Source organism: Armigeres subalbatus, chromosome 1 (assembly GCF_024139115.2).
Source record: "Armigeres subalbatus isolate Guangzhou_Male chromosome 1, GZ_Asu_2, whole genome shotgun sequence".
NCBI lineage: Eukaryota > Metazoa > Arthropoda > Insecta > Diptera > Culicidae > Armigeres > Armigeres subalbatus.
In genome coordinates this window covers 93,325,615-93,352,368 of record NC_085139.1, presented here as the reverse complement: position 1 = coordinate 93,352,368, position 26,754 = coordinate 93,325,615, and the positions used below count along the sequence as shown (strand labels likewise).

The window sequence follows — 26,754 nt, the reverse complement described above, 5'->3', positions numbered from 1 at the left end:
TTCAAACAATAACAATTTATTTAAGGAGGCAGTAGGTAGCTGGTGAGGTTGTGTACCTCTTCGGAAAAAACGGTTTGGCGAAATCTCCTCCCAATAGGGGTTGAGACTGGAGTGATAGAGGCTACTACCAGAATCTCCCCGGTAGCATCGATCGATAGCCCGGCTATTATTATGCTCGACGGGCCACTATCCGGGATGCAGGTTGTTCATCGAGAAGCTCGATTATCAAGTACACGAATGAACATCAGCAAAGATCTAAAGAAGAGACAGGAACAACAAGCTTTCGTTAGGCTGGTGGCTGTAAGCTAGAAGGCAGACAAGGTCATACAGACCAAGACCTTCACCTTCCTGTGTGGAGCAACGATACATTCCGCCTTGCGGGCCAACGAAGACAGAACTACACATGGCTCGAAACGTCACAGATAGCAATCGAACGGCGGCGTGGAAAGCCAAGCGACGAGCGACCACAAACGCCAAACGTTGTTAGGAAGGAGCAGATCGTGTTACAGTGGAGCCTGAGCGGCCTCGACCCAAGAAGGCGACTTTTCGGCCTAAAAAGAGGGCGAAAGGCACCAACAAGACGCAATTCGTCGGGCCTAAAGAGGCTACCATCCAGCCAGGCCAAAGTGGAAGTTGGGGGCATCCCGACCCGCAAAGAAACTAAAGGACAGAGACGAGGCCTTGCTGGTCAAAACCTACAAGGCGAAATACGCCAAAGTTTCTTTTTTTTTATCTTTATTAAAGAGATTTTCAGCCCTAGGCTGGCTCATCTCTTGATACGCCAAAGTCTTGGCACTTGGAGAGGACGTGCGAAGCGTCAGACGCTTCGCCTAAAACAACAACATCGTCTCTGCCTCCGGAGTGTGGTACAGAGGTTGAAAAGACGCCTAAAAGGCGGGCCCTAAACAACTTAAGATTACCGGTCGCGGAAGCCAAAATGGTCGTGGAGCGAGGGAAGATGAAAATCGGCCCAGTATGCCCAATAAGCATACTCCGGCCACCTTCAGTGGGAAGGTGCTATCGGTGCTTAGAATCCGGATGTAAAAGTAAAATCAGCAGTTGTTCGGACGTAATTAAAAACCCAGTTTTTGAAGCAGCAGTTTGATGATATTGGCAGCTCAAAACTACAAAAATTCATTTTATTAGGTTTAAGATATGAGGAATAAAGTTTAATGAACTTACATAAATGGTATTTTCAATGTTTTTATCTATCCGAACAAACGTCAGTTTTTATCTCGAGGGGCGATTTGTCACTCACCTAAATATAATTCAATTACCAATTGCTTATTGCAAGAATTCTCACCCAGGTACTTACAAATCGATTAAACTTTACATCTGCTCTAAATTTACGAATTGTAATTTGATCGCAATAAAGATATTAATTTTAATTAATGTTGCACTTTCGTTCTACCATACGTAAACAAAAAAGGCTTCATCACACAGCCCGGAAACGGTCGACCGCAGTACTCCTTTCTCCCGCAGTTAGTTGAAACGCAGTAGTCTCACTTTTCAACGGGGCCAATGATTTGACGGCTACCGTCGGTACTCCTATTATCGGGCAGCGGTGCTAACAATCTCCCGCCCGTAACTCTGGTCTAGGCTCGGTTCCTTGGGCAGATTTACTACCGAGTTCCAGCACCGCCAATTTGGTCACCGGTCGACGCAGCACTTTCCGATTGGTCCTCACCAATGCTTGGCGAATTCGACCGTCTCTTCCTTGAATCAGCTGCTCAATGATTCCCCTAGTCCAGCTTCTCCGATTGCCACTATCTGTAATGTAGACCAAATCTCCTACAGCGATCGGTTGGCTTTCGCCATGCCACTTAGTGCGCTGATTTATGTTCGGGATGTATTCTTTCACCCACCTTTGCCACAGCAAGTCTGCCAACTGCTGTGATCTTATGTATTGGTCCCTCAGAGCCCTTGCTTGGTCAACTGCGGCTGGCTCCAATTTGAGTTCATTTGCTGGCAGTCCTCGAAGGAAATGATTTGGAGTCAAAGCTTCGGCTTCCGCTGATTCTTGTGGCACATACGTCAACGGTCGTGAATTAATCATCTCCTCCGATTCGGCCAAAACTGTCAGCAACACTTCATCCGTTAAACGCCTACCGTCGTCGAGCGCCTTCATCGCTTCTTTTGCAGAACGCACCAGTCGCTCCCAACTCCCACCCATGTGGGGAGCTGAAGGCGGGTTAAAATGCCACTGTGTTCTGGCATCTGTGAACTCTTCCGCGCAGGCAATGTCAATTTGCTGGCCCAGCAGACCAAACTCCTTGCTGACGGCTTGGAAATTTGTCCCATTATCAGAAAAAACTCCAGCGGAACTCCTCGTCGCCATATGAATCGACGAATCGCCATAATGCAAGCCTGACTGGTGAGGCTATGGGCGACTTCCATATGGATAGCTCTTGTGGTGAAACAAGTCAACAGCGCCACCCATCTCTTCTCCGACCGTCGTCCTACAGTCACGCTGATTGGCCCAAAGTAGTCGATCCCTACAAAGCTGAACGGCCGCATATTCGGGACAAGTCGCTGATCGGGCAATGGAGCCATCCTCGGGAACTTGGGCTTGCACTTGTAGACTCGGCACCATATGCATTCCCGTATCACCTGCAGCACCGCTGCTCGCACGTTCGGGATGTAAAAACGCTGACGCACCTCGTTTACCACGGTTTCACGATTGGCATGACCAAACTTCTTGTGGTAAAATATCAGCAGCTTCTTAGTAATATCGTGGTTTTTGGGTAGTACAATCGGGAATCTCAGTTCAAACGGTATGAATTCGGCGTGAGCAGACCTTCCTTCCATTCGGATGACATCGTTCTCATCCATCATCGGCGAAAGCTTGTGTAGTGGGCTACAGCGTTCTAAAGAGTGCCATTTTTCGGGGGGCAAATTGCGATTTTTTATTAGCGTTTTTACCTCATCCGCAAATACTTCTTGTTGAACTGCTCTCCACAGATAATTCTCAGCTAGCAAATATTCTTCCCTCGTTAGTGGTGTTATTACTGCATCAACTGTATTGTTCACTATTTTGTGTAAGTGGGGTGTACTTGGCAGCGCGTCGATCGGTTGGTTTATTTGCCTTCTTCGACAATTCGATGCAAATCGTTTACAGCACGCTATTGTACGCACTAATATATTCCACGACGAGAAGCGAGTACTGTCAATAAAGCTGTCCTTCATTTCAATTTCGTGGAATAAATGTACGGCTCGAAGCTCCTCCATTGGGTTTGGTGCTATTTTTTCATTTGGAGGCCAAAATTTTTCTGGGCGATATAGAAAATTTGGACCGTTCACGTATTCTCCACTAGGATCCAGAGGTTGCCCAGATTTCCACTTGGTCAGAATGTCGGCGATATTCATCAGGCCCGGAACCCAACGCCATTCAATGACACTCGTCCGACTCAGGATCTTGCCAATACGGTGCGCCACAAACTGTTTATATTTCCTGTGGTCCGAGTGAATCCACGCCAACACCGTCCGAGAGTCAATCCAGAAAACAGTTTGTGTGATGGGAATAGAGTGACCAGCTTTGATCGTAACTGAAAGTCTTGAAGCTAGTTCCGCCGCATTTAGTTCCAGTCTGGGGATGGACTCATGTTGCAACGGCGCCACTTTTGTCTTAGCGGCAACTAATGCATTCTTGGGTAGACCTTCGATCACCGTTCGAAAGTAGGCCACACAGCCATAGGCGTTTTCGCTTGCATCTGCAAAAATATGCAGTTGTAAGCCGTCACGATCCATCGGCCTCGCCGACGAAAAGTAACAGCGAGGAATTTTAAGAGATTCAATAGCGGGCATAGCAGCTGTCCAACGATTCCACTTCGTGGCAGCTTCATCAGTAATTTTCTCATCCCAGGTGCAACCAATACGCCACAAATCTTGAAGCAGAAGTTTTCCATGAATAGTAAATGGGGCCAAGTAGCCGTGTGGGTCAAAAAAACTCATGATACAGCTGGCGACCTGGCGCTTCGATGGCCGCTGAGTTCCAGTAATGAATGGTTCCAAATCTTCGCGCAGCTTGGCCGAGAAAACGAACACATCTTCAACGGGGTCCCAAGAGACCCCGAGAATCCGCTCAGTGGTGGTAGTTTTACTAGATGTGAATCGGACCAGTTGCTCTTTTCTGGGCTCACCCAGTTTTTCCAAAAAAACATCTGAGTTTGACACCCAATTGCGGATGTGGAATCCGGCCTTCGAGTGGATCATTCTTACTTCGAGTGCGCGTTTTACTGCCTCATCGATGGTGTCGGTGCTATCTAAATAATCGTCGACATAATGTTTGTCGACGATCGCTTGTACCGCTTCCGGAAACTGGTCGGCGAACATTTGCGCATTCTTGTTTTTTACGTGCTGCGCAGAGCACGGCGAAGACGTTGAACCGAATGTTGCTCTGTCCATCACATAGGTTTGGGGAGGACAAGAGGGATCGTCGCGGTACAAGAACCGCTGCGCTTGCTTATCACTTCGTTTGATCAGGATCTGGTGATACATCTCCGCGATATCACCTCCAAAGGCGATTGGCCGCTCGCGAAAATGGTAAAGCACAACAGAAAGACGTGCGACGTTAGTGACGTGCCTTGAACCGCTGCTGCCGCTTCCAAGTCAAGGCGAATTTTGCCTGGATTCTTCGGATTCAGAACCACATTTAATGGAAGGTATCACGTTCTGCCTGGTACTGCATCCTCTAGATCTTGAGCCGTGATTTTGTGGGCATATCCCTTTTCTAAATATTGCTCAATAAGCTTGGACACTTTGTCTTGCAACTCCGGGTTTCTGATTAGTTTCTTTTCCAGGCATTTCATTCGTTTGACCGCCATGGGGTAGCTGTCTGGCAGTTGCGTATGATTTTCTTTCCACAATAGACCGGTTTCATAACGATCTCCCTTTCGGACGGTAGTTTTCTCCAGCAATTCTCGAGCACGCCGATCTTCATTTGATTCTGGAAGCGGGATCACAGATATACCAGATTCCTCAAGCGTGAAGAAGTTGTGAAGTAATTCGTGAAGTTCCAAATCAGCAGTATGCTGCACGTCATGATGACCGAAGAACCCAGCCGTCTGGTCAGTTTGGTGCTTGGGACCATACACTGTCCAGCCGAGTTGTGTGCGTACGGCAATTGGATCACCTGGGTTTCCGACACGAGACTCCAAAGGCGCGTACACGTGTAGATGTTTCAGTCCAATAAGTATTTTCGGTGAACCACAGCGATAATCTGCAACCGGGAGATCCTTCAGATGACTGTACTTAGCAGCAACTGCGCTGTAGTCCAAGGTCTGCTTGGGAAGTTTTAGTTGATCAACGGTTTGCACGTTTCTCAGTGTGAACTGTTTTGTCGAGTTGCATCCCGATATTGACAGGTGGACACATCTCGAGTCTCGTTCCATTCTTGTTATACCGGCAGTCCACTTCACCAACATCGGCTGCGGTACTCCTTCCAACTTGATCTGCTCAGCCACTTCTTTTTCCACTAATGAGTAAGAAGCACCTTCGTCAAGAAAAGCTATTACATCAACAAACCGCTCGCCGTTAGATAGCCTGACTGGTACCATGCGAAAAATTACCGGTTGATTTGACTGTAGATCATGGACGTTGCAATCCGTTGTTAATGGGGTCGCTTGACGCTGATTTTGGGGTGGATGAAGCAAGGGATGATGACGTTCCTGGCAGGTACCAATGTTGCACTTTGTCTTGAAACGGCACCGTGCTAGCCCGTGATCGTTTAGGCAAATATTGCACAACTTCCACTTGCTGACTTCCTTCATTCGTTGATCCCACGTAAGCTTGCCAAATTCGTCGCAGTATCGAATTCGATGATCTGTTCGTTGGCAAATTCGACAGGGTTTGCGACTGTCCGCTTTGATGTACGATTGTGTCTGGGGTAACGTTGCCTTAGTTCCGCTTGTCTGCAGCTTCTCCACCTCACCGAGGTGCGTGTGCAGATAACCTTCCTGATGCTTCTCTTTCCGCTTTTGCTTGTCCCTGCTGTCGCGTCCACCATAGTCCAGCTGCATTTCGGTGAAGAGCGTCACTTCACTGGCATCTGAAACTATTTCGGAAAGGAATTCGGCAAAGGTAGCTAGTGTGACTATCTCCTGCTGACGTTTGTAGCGCACCCAATCGAGTTTTGTGCTAGGAGGTAATTTGTCCACAAGTTCCTGGATCATTGTAGGATTAACCAGGTGGTCCAAAAGTCCCGCTGCAACCAAATGATCACTCAGTTGCTGCACAACGAGGCCAAATTTAATGAACGTCTGGAGCCGGTCGATTCGTGGTGGATCTGCTTTCCTTGCCTTTACCAACAGAGTCTGAAGAAGTTGTTCCGGTCTGCCGTATAGTTTCTTCAGCGTCTCGATGACCGATGGCACCATCTCAGGATGCAAAAGTCTACTCCTCACAGCTTCAAGTGCCCTTGATACTCTCCTGCAATCGGCCCAGATTCTCCAAATTCGACCAGTTGAACGCTCGATTGCTGTTGTGCAGGGCTGGTAGCGATAAATGCCGTTCAAAATAGTGACTTAGTGACCAACGATGACGAAAAAAGTGACCAAATAGTGACTTTCAGATGCAGAAAAAGTGACCAAATAGTGACTTTTGTATGAAGTATTAACCAGATGTAGTGAGCTGAATTGTATTTGCATTTTCTCTGTGTAACTCGTAGTGGATTGAAAACTAGTGATACTTTTTTTTTCAAATCCTTGTCTAGAATGCTACAAGAAATCAAGAAAGGACAAAAATTACAAAAGCATGAGGATTACTACTGCTGGCCGTGCCCATCTTCACAGTAACTAGGGAGAGGGATTTTAAATAATTAATAACAACATTTTTATTAATAACAAATTTAAATACATACAGTGTCCATTTGCCATTCGAGCCCCTGATCTCGTTTGCCCGTGAACCGATTTTATTTTTAAAAAAATAACCAGGACTCAGATATAACATGAATTTTACATACCTAAGTTTCGACCGGCGCCAAATCCGGGCCGACTGAAATCAAATACGAGACATTACCGCACGCACAATTTACTGAGCGTTTTCCCTTCCAGTAAAGTAAAGTAAAACTGATTGTTTGAATTATTTGAATTGATTATTCATATGAAAATTATTTGGATTTATATCCAGAGAAAAATAATTCAGAATCTAACAAAATTGCTCAAGTTTCGAAAAATATGATCCAAAATCTTGAATTTGATGCAGAAATAGCTTTGGAAAACTCTGAAGATTTTTTTTTTCAGAAATTTCAGCAGAAGTTAAATTTCTGTGGAAAGCCTTGTGAAAACCTTTATGTTTTTTTCAGAAATTGTGCGGAAAATACTTCAATTCTTGTGAAATCAATCTCCAGGAGATCAAACGAAAATTTAAACAGAATTCTGATGGCGAATGTCAGCACAAAAGCTTCCGGAAATTGTTTTTTATCATAAATTCAAGGCGGGATATTTTACAGACATTCCTGCTGTCCTTCAGGAATTTCCGCGGGAATTGCAACGTTATTTCTGGTAAAAAAAATCTCCGGGAATCCCTGTAAAAAATCTTCCTGAATTACAAGCGGATTTATTCTTGAATTCCGGTGGAAGTCGCTTTGAGAATACCTGTAGATATTATTTGGTGAATTCCTAAAATTCCCAAATTCAAGGCGGAATTTCACACAATTCTTCGCGCTACAGAAATTACAGTAAAAGTTCTTCCACGAGAAAAAAATCAAATTTTTCAGAGCAAAATTCAGCAGACTAAATGCCATGAACTGAATCTCATCGTATTGTTTAAAAAAATCAACGGGAATCACTTTCTGAATAATCAGAAAAAATCTAATTTCTGTATAAATCAAGGAACATTTTAGTGTTTTAAATTTTTGTATAGACCCTGCTTCTTTCTAGATGAATGCTTTGAAAACAATATAAAACCTTCAATACTTTAAGAAAAGGAACTAATTCCTGACAAAAAAAATCGAACTATATATGTATCATGCTGTGTGGTTCGTCGTAGAGGGGTTAATCAATAAGAAACTAAGAAATACCTCGGCATTATGTCAAACTTGACGTGACAAAAAATGAATATTCAGAAACGATGAAAAATGACCACAAGTGAAGTTCTTACCCTTATAATGCTTGTTAAACGAGTGCTCAAGAGTATAATGCATTCAATAATGGAAAATATCCAAATAATTGGGTAAGCAAAGACTTCAAACGTGAAATCCTCTTCTCAACAACATTTCGCTATCGAAAACAAAACCCTACGCTTCTTATTTATTGAATTTCCACCCAAAACTAAATCCGCGCGAAGCCTTAAAATCCGCATCAAATCCGCGAAATCCGCATAGTCGTTACAATCCTGCGCATTGTATACGGAGTTGTCTAAACGTATGCCCAAGCTTCGCTGTGTGGTCTGCATACATGCCTCTCGATCCCGACGTGCATGATTCGAACCCACTCTGCCGCACATTGCACAAAACATTTTTCATTAGACGGCCCTTCGAAATTTATGACGATTTCTTGTGGTAAACTTCAATAAAGGGTTTGATTAAAATTCTTGCGATCAGTTTCCTCAATGCAGAATTAATTCTGACTTATCTTGCTTTTCAATTTTTGTTTTCGAGACTATTATTGAATCATGAAGGATCACAAGACGGATTTCACAATCATAAACGATTTTAATTAACTTTACGTCATCGACACCATATTATCGTTAATTATTCTCCCTGGCGTAGAAAAACCTCGCTCGACGTTGTTGTCACGGGATGCAGCTAAAGCTATTTTAATTATTTTAGTCACCTTAGGGTATTTACGCACAATCGTTTTTTAATTAAAAAGCCTGGTTCCAGTACCCCTCAACTCTTGTCTTCAGCACTTCTAATTTTAACAACCTTTATTCATGGAGAAGAAGATCATAGTTCACACGAATTGTAAGTAACCTGGCGATTTCCACAATACACTTGATGCAATTTCTCAAATTTGTATATTTTGCTTACAGATTTACATTTGATTTGGTTGATGATAATGATAGGTACAAATGATTTTTATTTTGAACTTTACTTTGAACCGTTTGTAAAAGGCGGTGCGAAAATAGTGACTTTAGTGACCATTTTCCGAAAAATAGTGACTTTAGTGACTTTTGGATGCAAATAGTGACTTTTTAGTGACTTGGCTCAAAATAGTGACCAAGTCACTAAAAAGTGACTCGCTACCAGCCCTGTGTTGTGCCAACTGCTGAAGAACATCGGCCACTCTTCAGGCCTCCCGGTAAAACTAGGTAGTTTTTAGAACGGGCCTTGTCTAGCCGCTAGATTAGCCTTTGTAAGCTTGGCAATAAGTACTACCCGTCCTTCGTTATTATTATTTTCATTATCGCTCTCTTCTGAGCCACTATCGTCACGCGACTGACCCTCGTTAGCAGCTGGATGGTGGGATTGAGTATTTTTCGCCGTGATCGTATCGGTAGCTTTTCTCGACAACGCATCCGAAATTCGCAAAGGGGTTATTTGAGATTTCGGAAACTTATTTCCAGGACCAACGGGAGTGGAGTTCTTTGGATACGAGCCACGGTGATCAGCGATTGGTTGCTGAACTTTCTTGTCCGGTTTTCGCATCGGATCCGCAGAATTCTTGTCGCTTTCTTCTCCGTATTTTGTCCACAGTTGCTCCTTCATTTTTCGGAACTTCTCGTCGGCCGCTTTTCGCATCTCCATCATCTCTCGTTCAAGCTCTAGTTCCGCCAGACGTCGTTCTTCTTGACGCTTCAACTCCCGGCGGAAGTTCCGTCGCCGAATCTCCATCATCAATTCCAACTCCTTTTTATGCTTTTCGTCTGCTACTTTCTGCTGCTGTTCGTTCGCAATCCAGTTTTCATCTTCTTGGAGGTCGAAATCCACAACTTCGATGACAGAATTTCTCTTGCTGTTTCTACCGCCAGCAGCTCCATCGTCCGTGCCGTCCGTACAGGCCTCGCAATTCCAGGAAACATCGTGTACCTCATCCGAGACACCCGCACAGGAGAAATGAAACCAGCGGGTACATTTCCCGCACTGGACCATCTGTTCATCTGCGTGGTTTGGCCGGTCGCACAGTGCACAATCGAACGCCGTTGTTTCTAGGTTAGAATCCTCCTTCTGGTGTTGCAAACTCATCATTTATTTTTGAGTTTGTTCGGACGTAATTAAAAACCCAGTTTTTGAAGCAGCAGTTTGATGATATTGGCAGCTCAAAACTACAAAAATTCATTTTATTAGGTTTAAGATATGAGGAATAAAGTTTAATGAACTTACATAAATGGTATTTTCAATGTTTTTATCTATCCGAACAAACGTCAGTTTTTATCTCGAGGGGCGATTTGTCACTCACCTAAATATAATTCAATTACCAATTGCTTATTGCAAGAATTCTCACCCAGGTACTTACAAATCGATTAAACTTTACATCTGCTCTAAATTTACGAATTGTAATTTGATCGCAATAAAGATATTAATTTTAATTAATGTTGCACTTTCGTTCTACCATACGTAAACAAAAGGGCTTCATCACACAGCCCGGAAACGGTCGACCGCAGTACTCCTTTCTCCCGCAGTTAGTTGAAACGCAGTAGTCTCACTTTTCAACGGGGCCAATGATTTGACGGCTACCGTCGGTACTCCTATTTTCGGGCAGCGGTGCTAACAGCAGCGATTCAAATCTTTGAGGCTGTCAGCTTGAATATGAATCTGAAACATTAATTTCCCAGCAGCTGTTCTAGATTCATTGTTTATATTGTCGGCGTAGCACCAACTTAGAATTCGGAAGTCGGGACTTCCGAACCGAACTTTCTTCCGAAGTTTTATCTGTCAAACTATTTAATTGATGCGTTGTTTAGCGCATCTTTAGGCGAATCCTGCGCACTACTTCCGAAGTTGAGAAAGTTGCCTGTATCTGGAGAAAAATCCAACTTCGGTATAAAAAGCGTTCTAACTTTGTTCCGGATACCTAGACAATATTTACCAGTCAACTGTCTAAAAATTAATATTGGTATAACGCTCAGTTCTATTTTCCGCAGATTTGAACCACGAATGAATCACGAAATTCAAATATTTTTCAATTATTTGATGATGTTTTATACATATACAGATCAATCAACTTTGCAATTACGGTGCTTTTTTTGGCAGAAACATAATTATTTCATTTAATATAAAATTTAAAGAGCATGAATATTACACTGCTGGGAGACCAGCGAGATTGTTCTATTTTGCTCCAGTTTCAAACTAGCAAAATATGGAATCAAACTGAATCACTACTGATTTCACTCACTCAAATTGTTCGGGACTATCAGTTTGAATATGAATCTGAAACATTCATTTTTCCAGCAGCTGTTCTAAATTAATTTTTTATACCAGTCAGTCAAAAACTTAAAACTGGTATAACGCTCAGTTTTTTTATCCAGAAAATAAGGGCATCTCTAGGACATCTTAAGATGCGCTAAACATTAATAAATTAGTTCGCGATTAGTGTGTTTATATTCGTCATTTCGGAAGCAGAAAGATCGCGCGATAGAAGTGTTCGGTTCTGTCTTATGTGGATGTGTGAATTATATTGAACGCAGAACGCGTTTTATATTGAACGCAGAACGTTCGCGCGATCATCGTTATGTTTGGTTCAGCTAGGTGAGGTTCATAAATCAATTCATTATAGGATACTCAGATTATTTTTTTAAAAGGTGTGACGGTCATATCACTTATTAGTGTAAATCCGATCTCAACGATACCTACCCGTTAACATATATTCCTTCCTGTGATTTTTGTGGAGACGCAGAGGAAAACATGGTTTCTAAATAGCAAAAATCGCCTACTAATGATCCTTCTTTATTCCTAACTGACTGGAAGGACGCGGGCGGCGCCGTTATTGAACTTTGTTTTTATTGAGTTCTTTTTCTTCTTCTTCTTCTTTTTCTTTTTTGGAATGTAGAGCCATGGAAAAAGAAGAAGATTTATTGAGTTACTGAAACTTGTACAGTCCAGTTAACCGTTCACTTGATTCATTGTGCAATTTAACTTATTCTGGTCAATCACGATGTACAGCCTATGTACAGCCAGTTAGAGCTAAGCTAAAGCTAGGATAATGTGGCATATTTATACTAATGGAAAGATGTTGATGGAGCCTCTCAAACTCAAAAATATGCCGATACTTCGTAGACCATTCATACCTTCAAGATACGAACCAAAGTAAGGTTTGAAGTACCGCCGATTTCCCTGATGTGATGTTTTGTACATATTTTCAGCTTAAAACATGCAAAACTGACAGATCTGGACTCAAGAACAGTATGGAGTTTCATTGATATGCTGAGAATGCTGTGCCATGTTTATCACAGTGAAATCAAGACGCTTCATAAACTATAAAGACCTTCAATATATGTGCTAAAGAAAAGTTTGAAGTACCATGAGAATGTCCTGGGAATGATGTGTAAAGTTCATAATAGGGAAAGTGATGTACTATGAAGCTATTCCATCTCAAAAGTGAGGGTAATAACCCGTAGATCATTTGTTGGCCTAACCAACCTTCAACCTGAACTCAAGGATAGTTTAGAGTTTATTTGATGTTTTGGAAAAATTATGAAATATTTACAATAGCAAAATAGTATTTCAAAGATGCAAATTTCGGGGATGCAAATGCGTAGATCGGAAGAGAAAGTTTCTATCGCCTTGTTATAATCGCCTGGGTTCGATTCCCGTTGCCGGCAATTTTTGGGTTAGAAATTGTCTAGACTTCCCTGGGCATAAAAGTATCATCGTGCTAGCCTCATGATATACGAATGCAAAAATGGAAACCTCGCAGTTAATAATAAGTGCTTAATGAACACTGTGAACAACTGCGAGGCGACTCTGTCCCAGTGTGGGGATGTAATTCCACTAAGAAGAAGAAGAAGAAGAAGAAGACCACGTTTTGATCAACGGTTTTTCATGTTACACGTGTCCCGTTTGTAGTTTTTTGTTGTAGAAATTGTTTTACTGGGGAAGTTGGCTCCTAAACCAACCGGGCAACTTTTTAATCGGACACGGGTCGATTCGATTGGAAATTTCGGGATACTTGCCGGTGATGATAAAACCCCCTTTATATAATTCATCACTGGCCGATAATTATAATCTTGTTCTAGATGATTATATTTATAAACCGCATTAGTAGCGGCCGTAACAGAAAATGACTTACGGCTTTTGGCACTGCCTCCAACCATGCCCTTGCTCTTGGCAATTCCAGCATGCGAGGAGACTTGAACTTGCTGCCTGGCCAGAAGTTGTGTTCCGCTGTCCGCTTGCAGCTGCGTGTGCCGTCTCCCTTCTACCGTCTCGGAAGTTTCGGCCACCAATCGCGTTGATTGAAGGTGACTGCTCGCCCCCACTGTCACTGTACTCTGCTGCTATCTGGTTTACGAATCTACGAAAATGATGATCTCCAGGCTGCTGTTGGAGTTGAGGATCAGCAGTGTCAATCCGATGATTTAGCCGGATCAGCTGCTGGAGATCTTCAACCTCCACCAACGAAAATTAAGACCTGTAATGTTAGCGCATGTTGTCCCACACTACCTCAAACTTGCGACGCTTTGTAAGTGGCCGGGACAACAAACAATCCAACTTCTCAATCTCCGAAACGAACGCGATGAATGACTCTCCCCTGAGCTGCTTCCTTTCATGGATCTTAGACCTTATACCCTGGTCCATGTTCGGGTTCCCGAATCTGTAAGTAATCGAGGTTTCAAAGCTATCCCACGTTACTAGCTCATCTACAAAAGTAAAAAAACAGTCCGAAGCTGGTCCTTCTAGCAACATGTGGATTGTGGATATGCCTTAATAAGATTTCCTTCGAAATCCCTTCGAGCTCTGCCAACTTCTTGGTTTAATACAGAAAATTTTCGACAGACCCGGATCTCTGCTCACCGGAAAATCTTAATTTCCACTTCTCGATGCGGCTCTGATACAGTTGGCTGTGGTTTGGTCCTACTCCGTGTGGTCTGAGTGTTCTGCGATAACGGTTGTCGTAATCCGAGCTAGAATAATCCTCTGATTCATCCCTCGGATCCCTACCCCTTCGGTTAATCTGTTGGCCCCTGTCGTCCCATGATACCATCTGGCAGAGGCAGAGTATGGTTACCGTGCTGCTCTTCCCATGATGGGTTGAAGGAATACTTCATCGTCGCTACTCGTGTCTTGATCGTTGGCCCGGTGGATAAGTGAACCACGCTGTGCCCAACGGCTATCCGATTCTGGTGCACCTCTGAGAGTCCCATTCTGCAACATGGACTTAGCTGAAGGTCGTGGAAACGTCGATTGCCACTCTCGACTCGCTGGAGGATGTAGCTCACTTTTGATGGGAAATAATTTCGAATGTTCAGGCTTTCTCTGCTCCAGGTCCCGTGACTGGTTAGTATGGATACCAATCTTCAACGTGTTCCAATCTGGCTTTGGCTGAGTTATTCCGGCCAGCTTTGCTGTTAATTCTGACAACGCTTTTTTCATTTCTTCCCACTCCACCCGACTGACTGTTACCTCGGACGACTTCTGATCATCCAACGGAACTGACTGTGTTGGGATGATTCCTGTAGATTTCCCGCCATTTGAATCTGCATTTCTGGAACTGTTACTACTTACTTACTTGATACTTGATGGGCTACAGCTCTTCGATGAACCTGCGCCGAATGGAGTATCCTTCTCCACTGGACTCGATCCTGGGCCAATCGCTTCCAGTCGCCCTGAACATTGAGCGCTCTCAGGTCCTCTTCAACTGCAAAAAGCCATCGTGTATGCGGCCTTCCACGAAGCCTGCGGCCTCTTCCTGGTTCTCTAAAACTAAATAATATCTTCGCTTGACGTTCTTCCGGCATACGAACAACGGGACCAGCCCACCGTAGTCTGCCGTGTTGAATAAGCTTAATAATATCCAGCCCTTTATACACCTGGTACAATTCGTGATTCATGCGACGCCGCCAGATACCGTTGTCCTGTTTACCACCGAGTATTGAGCGCAGCACCTTATGCTCAAACACACCGAAAGCTCTCCGATCAGCCTCCTTTAGCGTCCATGTTTCATGGTCGTATAAAGCCACCGGAAGAATCCGAGTAGTATACAGCGCGAGTTTTGTTTTCGTTTGCAGACTACGGAACTTAAGCTGGTTACGAAGTCCGTAATAAGCCCTATTTGCAGCTGCAATACGCCTTTTCACCTCGCGGGTAACATCGTTATCGCACGTCACTAATGTTCCAAGATACACAAATTCTTCTACCACTTCAAATTTTTCACCATCCAGCACCATTTCGCTACCACCACCACTAATGAACTCACGTTGATTGCCAGCAACGATGTACTTCGGTTTGCTGGTATTGATCGTAAGTCCAATCTTCGGGAGACATTTTAAAAGGCACAAAAGTCTCTTCCACGGCACGACGATCCATCCCGATAATATCGATATCGTCCGCAAATCCCAGGAGCATATGCGATCTTGTGATAATGGTACCGCTTCTTTACACACCACCCCTCCTAATCGCTCCCTCGAGCTCTATATTGAACAATAGATTCGAGAGTGCATCACCCTGCTTTAATCCATCTAAGGTAACAAATGACGTCGATATTTCATCCGCAACCCTTACACTTGATTTCGATCCGTCCAACGTTATACGAATCAGCCGTATCAGTTTCGCCGGAAAACCATGTTCAAACATAATGTGCCATAATTCATTCCGTTTTACTGAATCGTACGCCGCCTTGAAATCAATAAACAGATGATGTGTCTGCAAGTTGTACTCCCGAAATTTGTCAAGGATTTGTCTCAGGGTAAACATTTGATCCGTCGTTGATCGGCCCTCACGAAAACCTGCTTGGTATTCGCCGACGAAGGACTCTTCAGGCGGTCTCAATCTGTTGAACAGAATAGGGGACACAATTTTGTACGCCGAATTAAGGAGGGTTATTCATCGATAATTGGCGCACTCCAGTCTGTGCCCTTTCTTAAAGAGAGACAAATGAGGCCGCCCAACCAGCTAGAAGGCATTTCCTCGTCTACCCATATTTTCGACATAATATGGTGCAGAGCTTCATAAAGCTGCTCACTGCCGTGTTTGAGAAGTTCACCCGGGAGCTGGTCCTTCCCGCAGCCTTATTGTTTTTCAGCTCTTTAACAGCTTTTTAACCTCATCTAGTGTAGGTGACTCCACAGCTTGGTCATCGTCGCTAATATTTATTCTGTTCACCGATGCACCGTTACTTCCTCCATTCAACAAAGTCTCGAAGTGTTGCTTCCACCTGGCAGCCACTTCAGTTTTATCTGTCAGCAAATTCCCTTGTTGGTCGTTGCACATGACGGGAGATGGCGCTGGCGCTGTCTTTCTCCGCACGCCATTGACAGACTCATAAAACCTCCGCATATCGTTCTGCTCCATTTTTTCCTGCGCCTTTTCTCTATTCGATCGGGTACCCGACACCAACATCCGGCTTCTGGCAACGTTCTTCTCGTCTGTCACTCTCTGACACTCCACATCGAACCAACCCGTCCTGGGTCGCCTCCGTGCAGTGCCTACCACTTCTCGTGCTGTTGTGCTCACCGCTCCATGGATCGACTCCCATAGATCGTTGATGTTGTCGCTAACGTTGATTGCACTTATCCGTTCGTCGAGCTTCTGGCGGTACTCAGCCGTAAGTTATTGACCGTAAATTTAATTTCGACCAAATGATCATATGACCTAATCTGCCATCATACGCATATTCGTCCCATGTTTGCTGGAATTTACGATGTACATGGGACGGTTATGCGTGTAACGATAGTAATGTCTATTCGCCGTCATGTCTAATGGCGAAACATTATTCGACTACATTTCTTTTGACCTGGTGGTATAGATTCAATGTAAAGGGGTTCGCGTAAGTCAATATCCAGTCGGGAATAACCTCGGAATATTCACCGTTTTCGTATTATTTATTCTTTTTTCTGACCCCCTCATTCATATTGGAACAATAGTTATATGACTTTTAGGAACACCGCAATAAATCATTTATCTTTTAATTGATATTGGCTTTAGTTCTTTTCTTTCAAATATCCATTCGACAGAACGTCATTAGACTAAATGTACCAAGGTTATTAATTCGAAAATCAACTTTCGATCAAACGTCATATGACCAAATGTACGAAGGTTCTTCTTTCTAACATCTAATTTCGACTAAATGTCAATTCGACCAAATGTCCTTTCGACAAAATGTCCTATTTCTCTACTGGATTAAAAATTTATTTTCGACTAAATGCCCATTCGACGTAATGTCCTTTCGACCAAATGTCATTCGACTAAATGTCTTTCGACGAAATGGTATAGATTCGGGTCTCTGGGACATCTATCAAAAGTTCGAATTTGAAGCGAAATGATAGCCCTTCGGTACAACTTAGTTGTACGAGAAAGGCAAAAATGCATGCATGAAATGATGAATACCATTTTGATAAAACTAAAAAGACACAAACTAAATACAGATTTTAAATTTGTTTCGAAGCCTCAAGCTGTAACAAAATCGAAACACTTCTGTAAAAAAATCATTTGACACAGAGAACAGACGTTGAAGCTGTACTGGATATGTTGTGACAGTTCTACTGATCATTTTGAAATAACTTTGGAATGTCCCCGTTATCCCGTGCAGAATCAGCGCTAGCATCGTCAAAAAGTGCCACTGTGCGCTAGTGTCGTTTGGCATGCAAGAATATACCAGCGCCATCGCGCTGTAAAAATGATATTGTGAGTTGCAATGTCGACGTCGATGACATTGAGGTTCGGTTGATTCTTTTAACCTGTTTTGTATTGAGACATTTTGTTCGAGCCTCCATGTCTGTTCTCTGTGCCTCTACCTGCTCCTTATGGATTTCTTCAATGTTTAAAAAAAATTCCACGTGGTACTCTAACGGAGCTACAGAATCTAACACATTTTCCTTCACTTCAGACGAGTTCGTACCATCCCGTTTAATCCCACCACTTGATTGTAACTTTAGCAGATACGTATTTCGACCTTAACAATAAGGACAGTGTCTCGCTCTTGATTCAACTAAATCGATTCAATATGCCGGTGATACAAAGCCGGCCCACTATTTTACTCCAGAAGCAAAGGGAAGCCTGGCTCGAGTATCTATCCGGTTGGAAGGACCAAATTTTATGGAATAGCACATCATTTTAACGTTAAATGGAATTGAATTTTAAAATGCATCCGTCTTTTCGAACACACATTCCAAAGTTGAGAATTTCCACGCTGTGTGGCCTAATCAGCCACAAGAAAGTGGCAGTTGTTTTGTTATTGGCTCGAGGGCCGATGCCAAATAATTACTTTCAATGTGGCCATTCCAGGTTAGCATAGCGGAGCCGTTGCGGTAAACGATTGTCAAAGCTGTCTTTTCGACCGTACTGATTTGCTATTTCACACTTTCTGTAAAACGGTGATAACCTGATCAGAAAGGCTTTTTGATTCTCGAGCAGACAAAGAAGAAATAATTATACTATCAAGTAAAGTTTATTTTTCAGTAAAGTGTAGCCTTAATTTCCGCAATCGCAGATTAAAGAAACCTCCTAAAGCAATGCCACAAATCAGATAATCTTCCAATCTCTCCAAATGCCGCATTATCCTTCCCCTTTTTTTCATTTCCATACGTGATTCAACTCCGTGAATTCATTTTTCATCTCTGACAAATGAATACCCATCTACTTTTCGTTATTTTCACTATCCGCACGTGGAGAATCGTCTAACCCCGTATCCTTTTTTCTCTCTTTTCCACAGATTGTGCGACTCAACGATCGAAAGTGCAAAATTAATGACGCACCCGCTCGGTCTGGACGGCAAATTTGATATACGGGTGTCGACGTTCGGAACCTCCAACAGCATCCTGGTTCACATCGAGAAGACCTCGACCAAGAGCTTGTCCCGCAAGTGAAGAGCAAGCCGGAAGCTTCTTCCGGGGAAAGCGTACAGTTAAGGTGGAGATAACTAATAAGTTCGGCGGCAAACTCCGTCACCGTGAATAATTGGGAAGCAGTCGGTGCACAGATTTTCCGTTTTGCAGCACGCCACAACAATCGATGTCTCTCTTCTCGTGTTATTTATTCGTTAATTTTCTGGCTCGATTCGTGAATCTTTGTAGGAAAAAGGGTTGGGTTTGGGGTTTGCTTTTTTTTTGGGAATTTATGGAACAAACTTTCTGCTTCATTCTAGCTCCATCTTTGCCGAACTTGTGTTGGTTCAGTTAAATAAAAAGTCACCGGGTTCTCTTCCGCAACGTGCAACCAACTTGTTTGGAAGTCGCAGTCGCCAACCTCTATCTGATTCCTTGTTCATATGCTTTTCGTTATTATTTCCTGCGATATTACAAGTGACCAGCCCACTGAAGTCTGCTGTATTTTATACGATGCAAAATATTTTAATCTTTCTTTTATGTCCTTTTAAGAGAGCTTTACTTTACACTCTGTGCAGCATGAATACTCAGGGGATAAATGAAAACAACGTGTAGCTTAGTTGGAGTTTACATAAAGACTGATCTCAGCCCCTTTATTTGACTTCATCCTACCTAAATCGACGTTGGTTCACCGAGTACGCCGTTATCCGTTTAACGTCATTTCGCCTGTCGGTTACACACTAAATGTGTATACCACACTTTCTACGCCTGATACATGGGAAAAAAATCAGTATCACTGAAAAAATATGCTCTGATGGAGCTTTTTTAATTAAAATCGCACAAAAAAGAATTTTTGACGATAATTTTACAATTTGATGTTTTTTTGACAATATTGAATATTGGTTTAAAATGTTTATGAAAAATCAATAGGCTGTTCTTCTTTTATTCTATCATAAAAAGTCTATAAATTCTGAAAAAAAGCAAACACCATTGCTATGCTTAACTGGACCGTATTTCCATAGCGAAAAAATATCGAGAGAATCTACACTAGAATCTATTGTTGTCACATCGCACTTTCTATATAGGTTACGCACACTCACAGCAACATGGTCTCACTCTTTCACCAAAACTGTCCTTCTATCTCAGCATCAACCAACTTCGGAACATCGGACTACCAGTTCCGCTTTCAAAGTTTGCTACTACACAAAGATCACTCCCAAGTTGAAAACCATTTACACACATATGTGAAGAAAGAAGACAATATTAAAATTTTACAAACAAACAACGGTAGAAACAGTAATGCAAAACGGTAAACATTCTAAAGTTGGTCAAGACGCATACACGCACAGCGCAGTTGTTGTATTAAATATGTAGCCGTAATTTTGCACTCTGTGTATTTCGCTTTTTGCGTGTGCGTGCAATCGACAGTTTTTCACTAACACAACACATACTGGAGATAGAAAGAGAGACTTGGAACCAATATTTATTGTATTAAAGCTCCTACCATGGATGTAGGACGGCTTTGCCGAGCCGGTTGAATTTTAGATGAAACAAGAAAAATAAACTCGTGTACATGTGTTACGTTATTACGTTTTATTGGAATTTAAAACCGCCTACAGCCGCATTTTACTAAAGTTAGAGATGGAAAAGCGTATATTTTGACATCCAAGATTCAAAAAATGCACATATATTTTTTTAGATTTTTAGAATGTTCCACAAATGTCAAAAGTTTATTAGGTCCACAGAATTATTTTCAAAAAAAGCTGTATAATCAAAACGAAAATGTATAAATTATTTTAAGATAATATCAAGGATTGAGAATCCTTTCGTTGAGCCTGTATAGAGTGGAATGACTGAATCCAGCTCAGTTTCTATGCAGTATTTATATTAGTAACTATGCCTCCCTGTTCGTGTATTCAAACTAAATGCTTGCTAAAATTATTTATCTCATACACATTAGTAGTCATTTGCTCATCGTGTATGTGCTTTTCCTTATACTTTAATGATGAATGCACTTTTTAGCATTCTCACAACTTATAAGGCCTCTCTACATTGACTGGCTTGTCACGAATAGCGCAGAATACATTAGCAGACATAAACGAAGCCAATCGTGCTCAAATTCATTTAATCAATGAAAACTTACATTTATTGGAATTGCAAAAGGTGAGAAAAACTTACCTAAAATGCTGTTTTAATGAAACAAACCAAATCTATACTGAATGTAGTGGTGTTAAAAACAATCTTAAAAATGTTGAAATGAATTCATCAACTTCTTTTCCTTGAAATCGATGGTTTGAAACAATTTACTTTAAACTCAGTGACAAACACGTTATCTATTTAAACAGAATAAAAAAAATACTATGTGAAATTGATATTTGTATGAAACAAAAAAAACGATGCTGTCGTTATGAGCAAACTAGCACATGTCTGTAGAGTTAAGAGTTAATAAATTTAAAATCCGATAACGGAGAAAAATAGATCAAAGTGAAAACTTTCCGAAACAAAACGAAGCACTCAATATACACGTCTTTTAGCGGAATTTGATAAAGAAGATATTTGACAGGTGAACACAACAACCGATGTAGATTACCTAAACGAAACATTTGTTTAAAAAAAAGTCTTACATTCATTAGAAATGTGCTACTCTTTGTCTCTAACACAATAGCAAGCAATTCGGCTTCGTATGTGTGGAAACGAGAAATTTCGTGAATTTTGTTCTATGTGTAAATCAAATGAAACTGAAAAAAACCTACGCGAGACACACACACACACATGGTGTTGGTCAAAACTGGAAGAAAAAAAACAACAAACCTAAATGTGCAACTTACTAAACTTTCCAAACATGTATATGAAAAGTTGTTAGCAAATTGCGGATTGAACATGCTCATAGTCGAAGCTGTGACGAGAGGAGAATTGTGCTATATATATGTTTGACACAACACAACCAAAAAAGAAAACTCGCATTATTTCCATCACATGACGATTTCAAGGTTTGAAATAAAAGTTGACGAGTAATGAAAAACATGTGTTCCATGCCGAAGATGATTTATTTTGGATAGGAAGTGAAAGAAATTCTTGGCGCATTATCCAGCCAAAAACAGACTTCTTCGATTGTGTTCAAAGATATTTTATTTAGGGTAATTGATCCGATAGTCGTGGGTGTTCCTATAGTTGCGGTAGTGTAGTTTTATCAAATATACGCAAATAACGCAGCAACCCACATTGTTTATCAATTAGTTGACCTGTCATTAAGTGAAAAAGTTGAAATCTGTTTTGGATTTACTAAAAATCGGTAAAATATCACTGAAATACTGTAATTTATTCTCTGCCTTGTACCAATAGTTGCGGTAGTGTTCCCATAGTTGCGAGTCCCGTATGAAAACAATGGGATTCGCAACTATAGGAACACGAATTAGAAAATATCGCAACTATTGGAACATTGCACCAATAATTGGAGGATTCATTTTAGGTAATAATGACAGGAGCTGCTGCCATCGGAATACTTTCTACTAAAAATATAAAAGAGGAGCTTTCGAATGCACAATTTAGGTAAGCGAAATAAATTATAGCTTCTGTGCATGCGAACAAACAGTGGTGGAACGTGCTTAGTTCCTCCACTGGGTCATTTACCATACACACAAAAAAAATCGTTGGTAAAACTAAAAGAATCGTTGGTAAAGTTAAGAAAATGAGTTAGTGATTTTCAGTAGAAAGTATAGAACTGTTAAATTTACCAATGCAAAAATATTACTTCGGAAAGAACCATTTACTTTTTAAAATAAAAGTTTCGCTCTTAAAATGAAATGTGTTTTTTGCATTTGAATTAACTATTGGCGCTTTCAAAACAACAAGTTGTTCGTATTGTAAATTTGAGTTTATTTCTACTTAAATTATTGTATACAAACTATGGAATGAAAATTCATTTGTGATTAAAAATGATTTTGTTTTTATTTAATATTTTATTTCCGTTCCGTTGTTAGATTATCCGAGTGTTTGGCATATTTTTTGTTTTTCGTCGCCGCTGCCGCCGATGAATAATGGTCATGATCCTGGTACATTTTCTGGAATCAGACGGAATCTACATGGCCTAGGGGATGTTGTCTTTGATGTTGGTCTTGTTGCACTTACGTATTGCTGCTCAGGAATGTCGCATCTGATAAAATTAAAGTAATCTAGGTTAGCTGGTCAATGTAGAAGGTTGCACTCACTTACCATCATGAAATATATTAACTCGCGAATAAGCCTTTTCCGGCTCAGGGTTTCAGAATAACGTCGGCGTATTCGTTGGGCCGTTCCAGTCGATTATAACTCAATGATCCAACCACAAACCTGCGGTTGCAGGTTGGCTTAATGATTTCCACCGCCATGAAACGCTATGCTTCCTCGATGCTTCGTTAGATTTTTCACTGACTGATGGAGGTAATTTCGATGAGAGCGGTGTGTACATCACTTGCGGAAATATTGCTGCTTGACAAACTCAACACTTCCTATATAGGGCACTCCGAAATTTTGCGATTGTTTTCTGGGTTTTCATGGGAAATAGTTGCATACACGGGCAAGGATCCCAGATCGACGAGCGCTCGTTAGATGGATTGAGTAAGCGCGGGAAGTGAGGTTAAGGTTAATCAGTTGCCGGGAAGATTTTATTCACATCCACTGTTGCCAAAATTGAAGAAAATAGGCATATCAATTGAAAGTTTTTGATCTTTCATTAGAAACTTTTTCGCTTTTAAAATTACAATATTTTGTTGAGAAAAGTACTGTCAAATTAATACTTTTGTTCTCACAATCAATGTTTCGCTATTCAAAACTACCAAAACAGTACAACTCTTAAAATAAAACCACAATATTCTCAAAAACACAATTATTTTTTTCTCTGTGTACTAGATAAAGATTTTCGCTTCGGTTCCCTTTGTTCTGCTGTCCGGAACATGTTGCGAACCAAGCTGTCAAATCGTATGGATTTTCCTTCTTTGACATTTAGCTCCCCTATCCTCGCCAGCAAAAGATGTTCCGGACAGCGACGACAGCGACAATCTTTATCTAGTAACTAAAATATCTTTTGTTGTGTTCCATAAAGGCTGCCTTACACCTCGGGAAAATTTTCCGCCGGATTTTTGCCCCCGTGTATTTTAAAGGGGGCCGGGATTTTTATTTTCCGTGCCCAAATTCCGAAAACATCGCATATGCAAAAACACATGGGGAAAAAATCCGCGGACCAAATTCCCGAGGTGTGAGGCTACCTTAAAGGGTTTTACATGACAGTATGGACTTGGAACTTGGCAAAAGCTGGAAGGATACGATGGGCTGTACATCTTACTAGTATGTAGTCCAGCCTTTTTTTAATAGATTTCCACTGGAACATTTTCGAATTCGCCGTGACAAAGCCGCGCTGCTGGTGCAGAATGAGGTGTGGGCGCAATCACTGTATTTCAAAACAGTAAATAATACTAATGACACACTACTGATGGTATTAGTGTATCATCTTGTACAATGCTGGATTATTTTATTTATTCAGACTAAGGCCGAAGTGGAAGACATTAAAGTCTTTTCCATTCGGCTCGGCTCATGGCTACACGTCCCCAACAACGCAGTCTACGGAGGGTCCGCTGGACATCTTCCACCTGATCGATCCACCTTGCCCGCTGCGCACCTCGCCTTCTTGTGTTGTCGAGAACCATTTTCACCGGGTTACTGTCCGACATTCTGGCTACGTGCCCGGCCCACCACAGTCTTCCGATGTTTACGGTATAAACGATGGATAGTGAAGTATCGGAGCACGAAATAAAAGTCGATTGGTCGGTAATACAGTAATCCACAAAGAGAACATTTATTATTCCGCCTACTTAGATCTCATAAATTTAAATTCAAATGTATCTTCTTCTTCTTCTTCTTGGCATTACATCCCCACACTGGGACAGAGCCGCCTCGCAGCTTAGTGTTCATTAAGCACTTCCACAGTTTTTAACTGCGAGGTTTCTTAAGCCCCAAACGCAATATAACGGAACGGCGACGGAAACGGCAAATTTGACAGAAAATATATGGGCTAACTGTCAAATTTTCCGGTTCCGTCGCCGTTCCGTTGTATTGCGTTTGGGGCTTTAGCCAGGTTACCATTTCTGCATTCGTATATCATGAGGCTAGCACGATGATACTATTATGCCCAGGGAAGTCGAGACAATTTCCAATCCGAAAATCGCCTAGACCGGCACCGGGAATCAAACCCAGCCACCCTCAGCATGGTCTTGCTTTGTAGCCGCGCGTCTTATCGCACGGCTAAGGAGGGCCCAAATGTATCTGAAGTAACCCTGTAACGCGCACCCTTACTAGGATACTACAACTCCTCCTTTTCTTAAATGTCTTCAATTGCATCTAAACGGAAATCGTTCAAATATCCTGGTTGTCGAATACTTCGTTGTGGGGGAAGTTGTCACGGAGGCTTCCCACGGCAAACAGCGCAACCGATCTACACTCCCGGCGGGGTATTTCGGACGCGATCAGTGGAAATAAACACAAGCAGTTAAGAGTAGCCTCACACCTCGGGAATTTGGTTCGCGGATTTTTTCCCCATGCATTTTGCATATGCGATGTTTTCGGAATTTGGACACGGAAAATCGAAATCCCGGCCCCATTTAAAATACACGGGGCTCAAAATCCGCTGGAAAATTTTCCTGAGGTGTGAGGCAGCCTTTACTCTCTACGCGGTGGTCAATTTATTACTATTATTTACATACATTCAACATACATTCACAGGGCTGGTCACGGATTATAAACATCGACAACATATAATAGACTGGCCCAAAGTCAACACTCCTCCTGGAGGTTTATCATCACGTAGTTCTCACAAAGTTTTACAAACACAAAGTCAACACATAGTTCTACATGGGCACTAATCGATCTACTATCTACATTACCAGCTCCTGGGTCGTCTTATTCACTGCTTCGGCTTTGTCAAGCGATTCATGCGGCACTCAGCATCGGATTTCTTCTTAGTTTTCCACACAGTCATAAAATTTGCTTACGTCCTTCATCTCCTCCTCAACGAAACGCTTGTCACCAGCTTGGCTATGCACTTCCTTGCTCTCTTGCCATTTTCCACAGCAGCACTTGGAGTTCCATCGCGGATCCCTTGCTCGGACCCGATCCAGTGCTACTGGAAACTCTCGCTTTTCTTCTCCCTTGGCACTTGTATTCAACACTCAGGCAAATGAATATACGAAATACATAAGGCAAAAATTATGAATCTACAAGATTGCTGAAATTGGTTGAAAAATAAGTCCCTCACGCTTTTCATATTGAGCGCTCTAGACTTCATTATTGGGACGTTGTTGTTAATCGTTGCATGTAATGAATTTCATAATGCACCTTTTGGTACTTTGTTCAAAGCTAAAATGAAATAAATCATAATGCATTTTATGAAAAACATCATGCTCATTTTATTTACCCTAATCGAAAGGAAGAAGCTTCTGTCAAGAGAATCATGTTCTCACATATTGCAAAGTATTCAAGTCGTGCGGCTGAATTTGACATCGAGGCGGTTTGAATAAAAGATAAAGTGGAAGTGTTCTCAAAGTGTCAGCGGTGAATAACATATGTGAAATAATAATTGCACCTGCATGTGCAAAGTATCAGTTCTAATTCGAATAAGATACATACATTTTTCTTCGAATGTAGATTTTGAAACCGCTCACTTATTCATACCCCCTCGATGTCCTCGATAAAGCCGAAACGCGAATTTAAAATCACGCCATGAATGAATCAAATATTTTAATTACATATTTAATTTTCTGCTATTAAGCACATGGTCTATAAATTCGAGAAAATTTTCAATATGCTCAATTTAGGAATTCATAATGCAGCATTATGGATCGATAATATATTAGAAAGTCCGCTGTC

At 41.8% G+C, this 26,754-nt stretch overlaps 1 protein-coding gene across 3 annotated transcripts in view; it reads left to right on the top strand.

Moving 5' to 3' along the window:
- LOC134202619 (uncharacterized) overlaps nucleotides 1–21,882 on the top strand; it is a 708,184-nt gene extending 686,302 nt beyond the window's left edge. For all 3 annotated transcript variants that reach the window (XM_062677646.1, XM_062677653.1, XM_062677640.1), the window contains exon 9: nucleotides 18,747–21,882. In XM_062677646.1, the coding sequence (XP_062533630.1) occupies nucleotides 18,747–18,900 (154 nt within the window). In that variant the 3' untranslated portion in view covers nucleotides 18,901–21,882. The remainder of the gene's footprint in view (nucleotides 1–18,746) is intronic.
- Nucleotides 21,883–26,754: the final 4,872 nt, after the last annotated feature.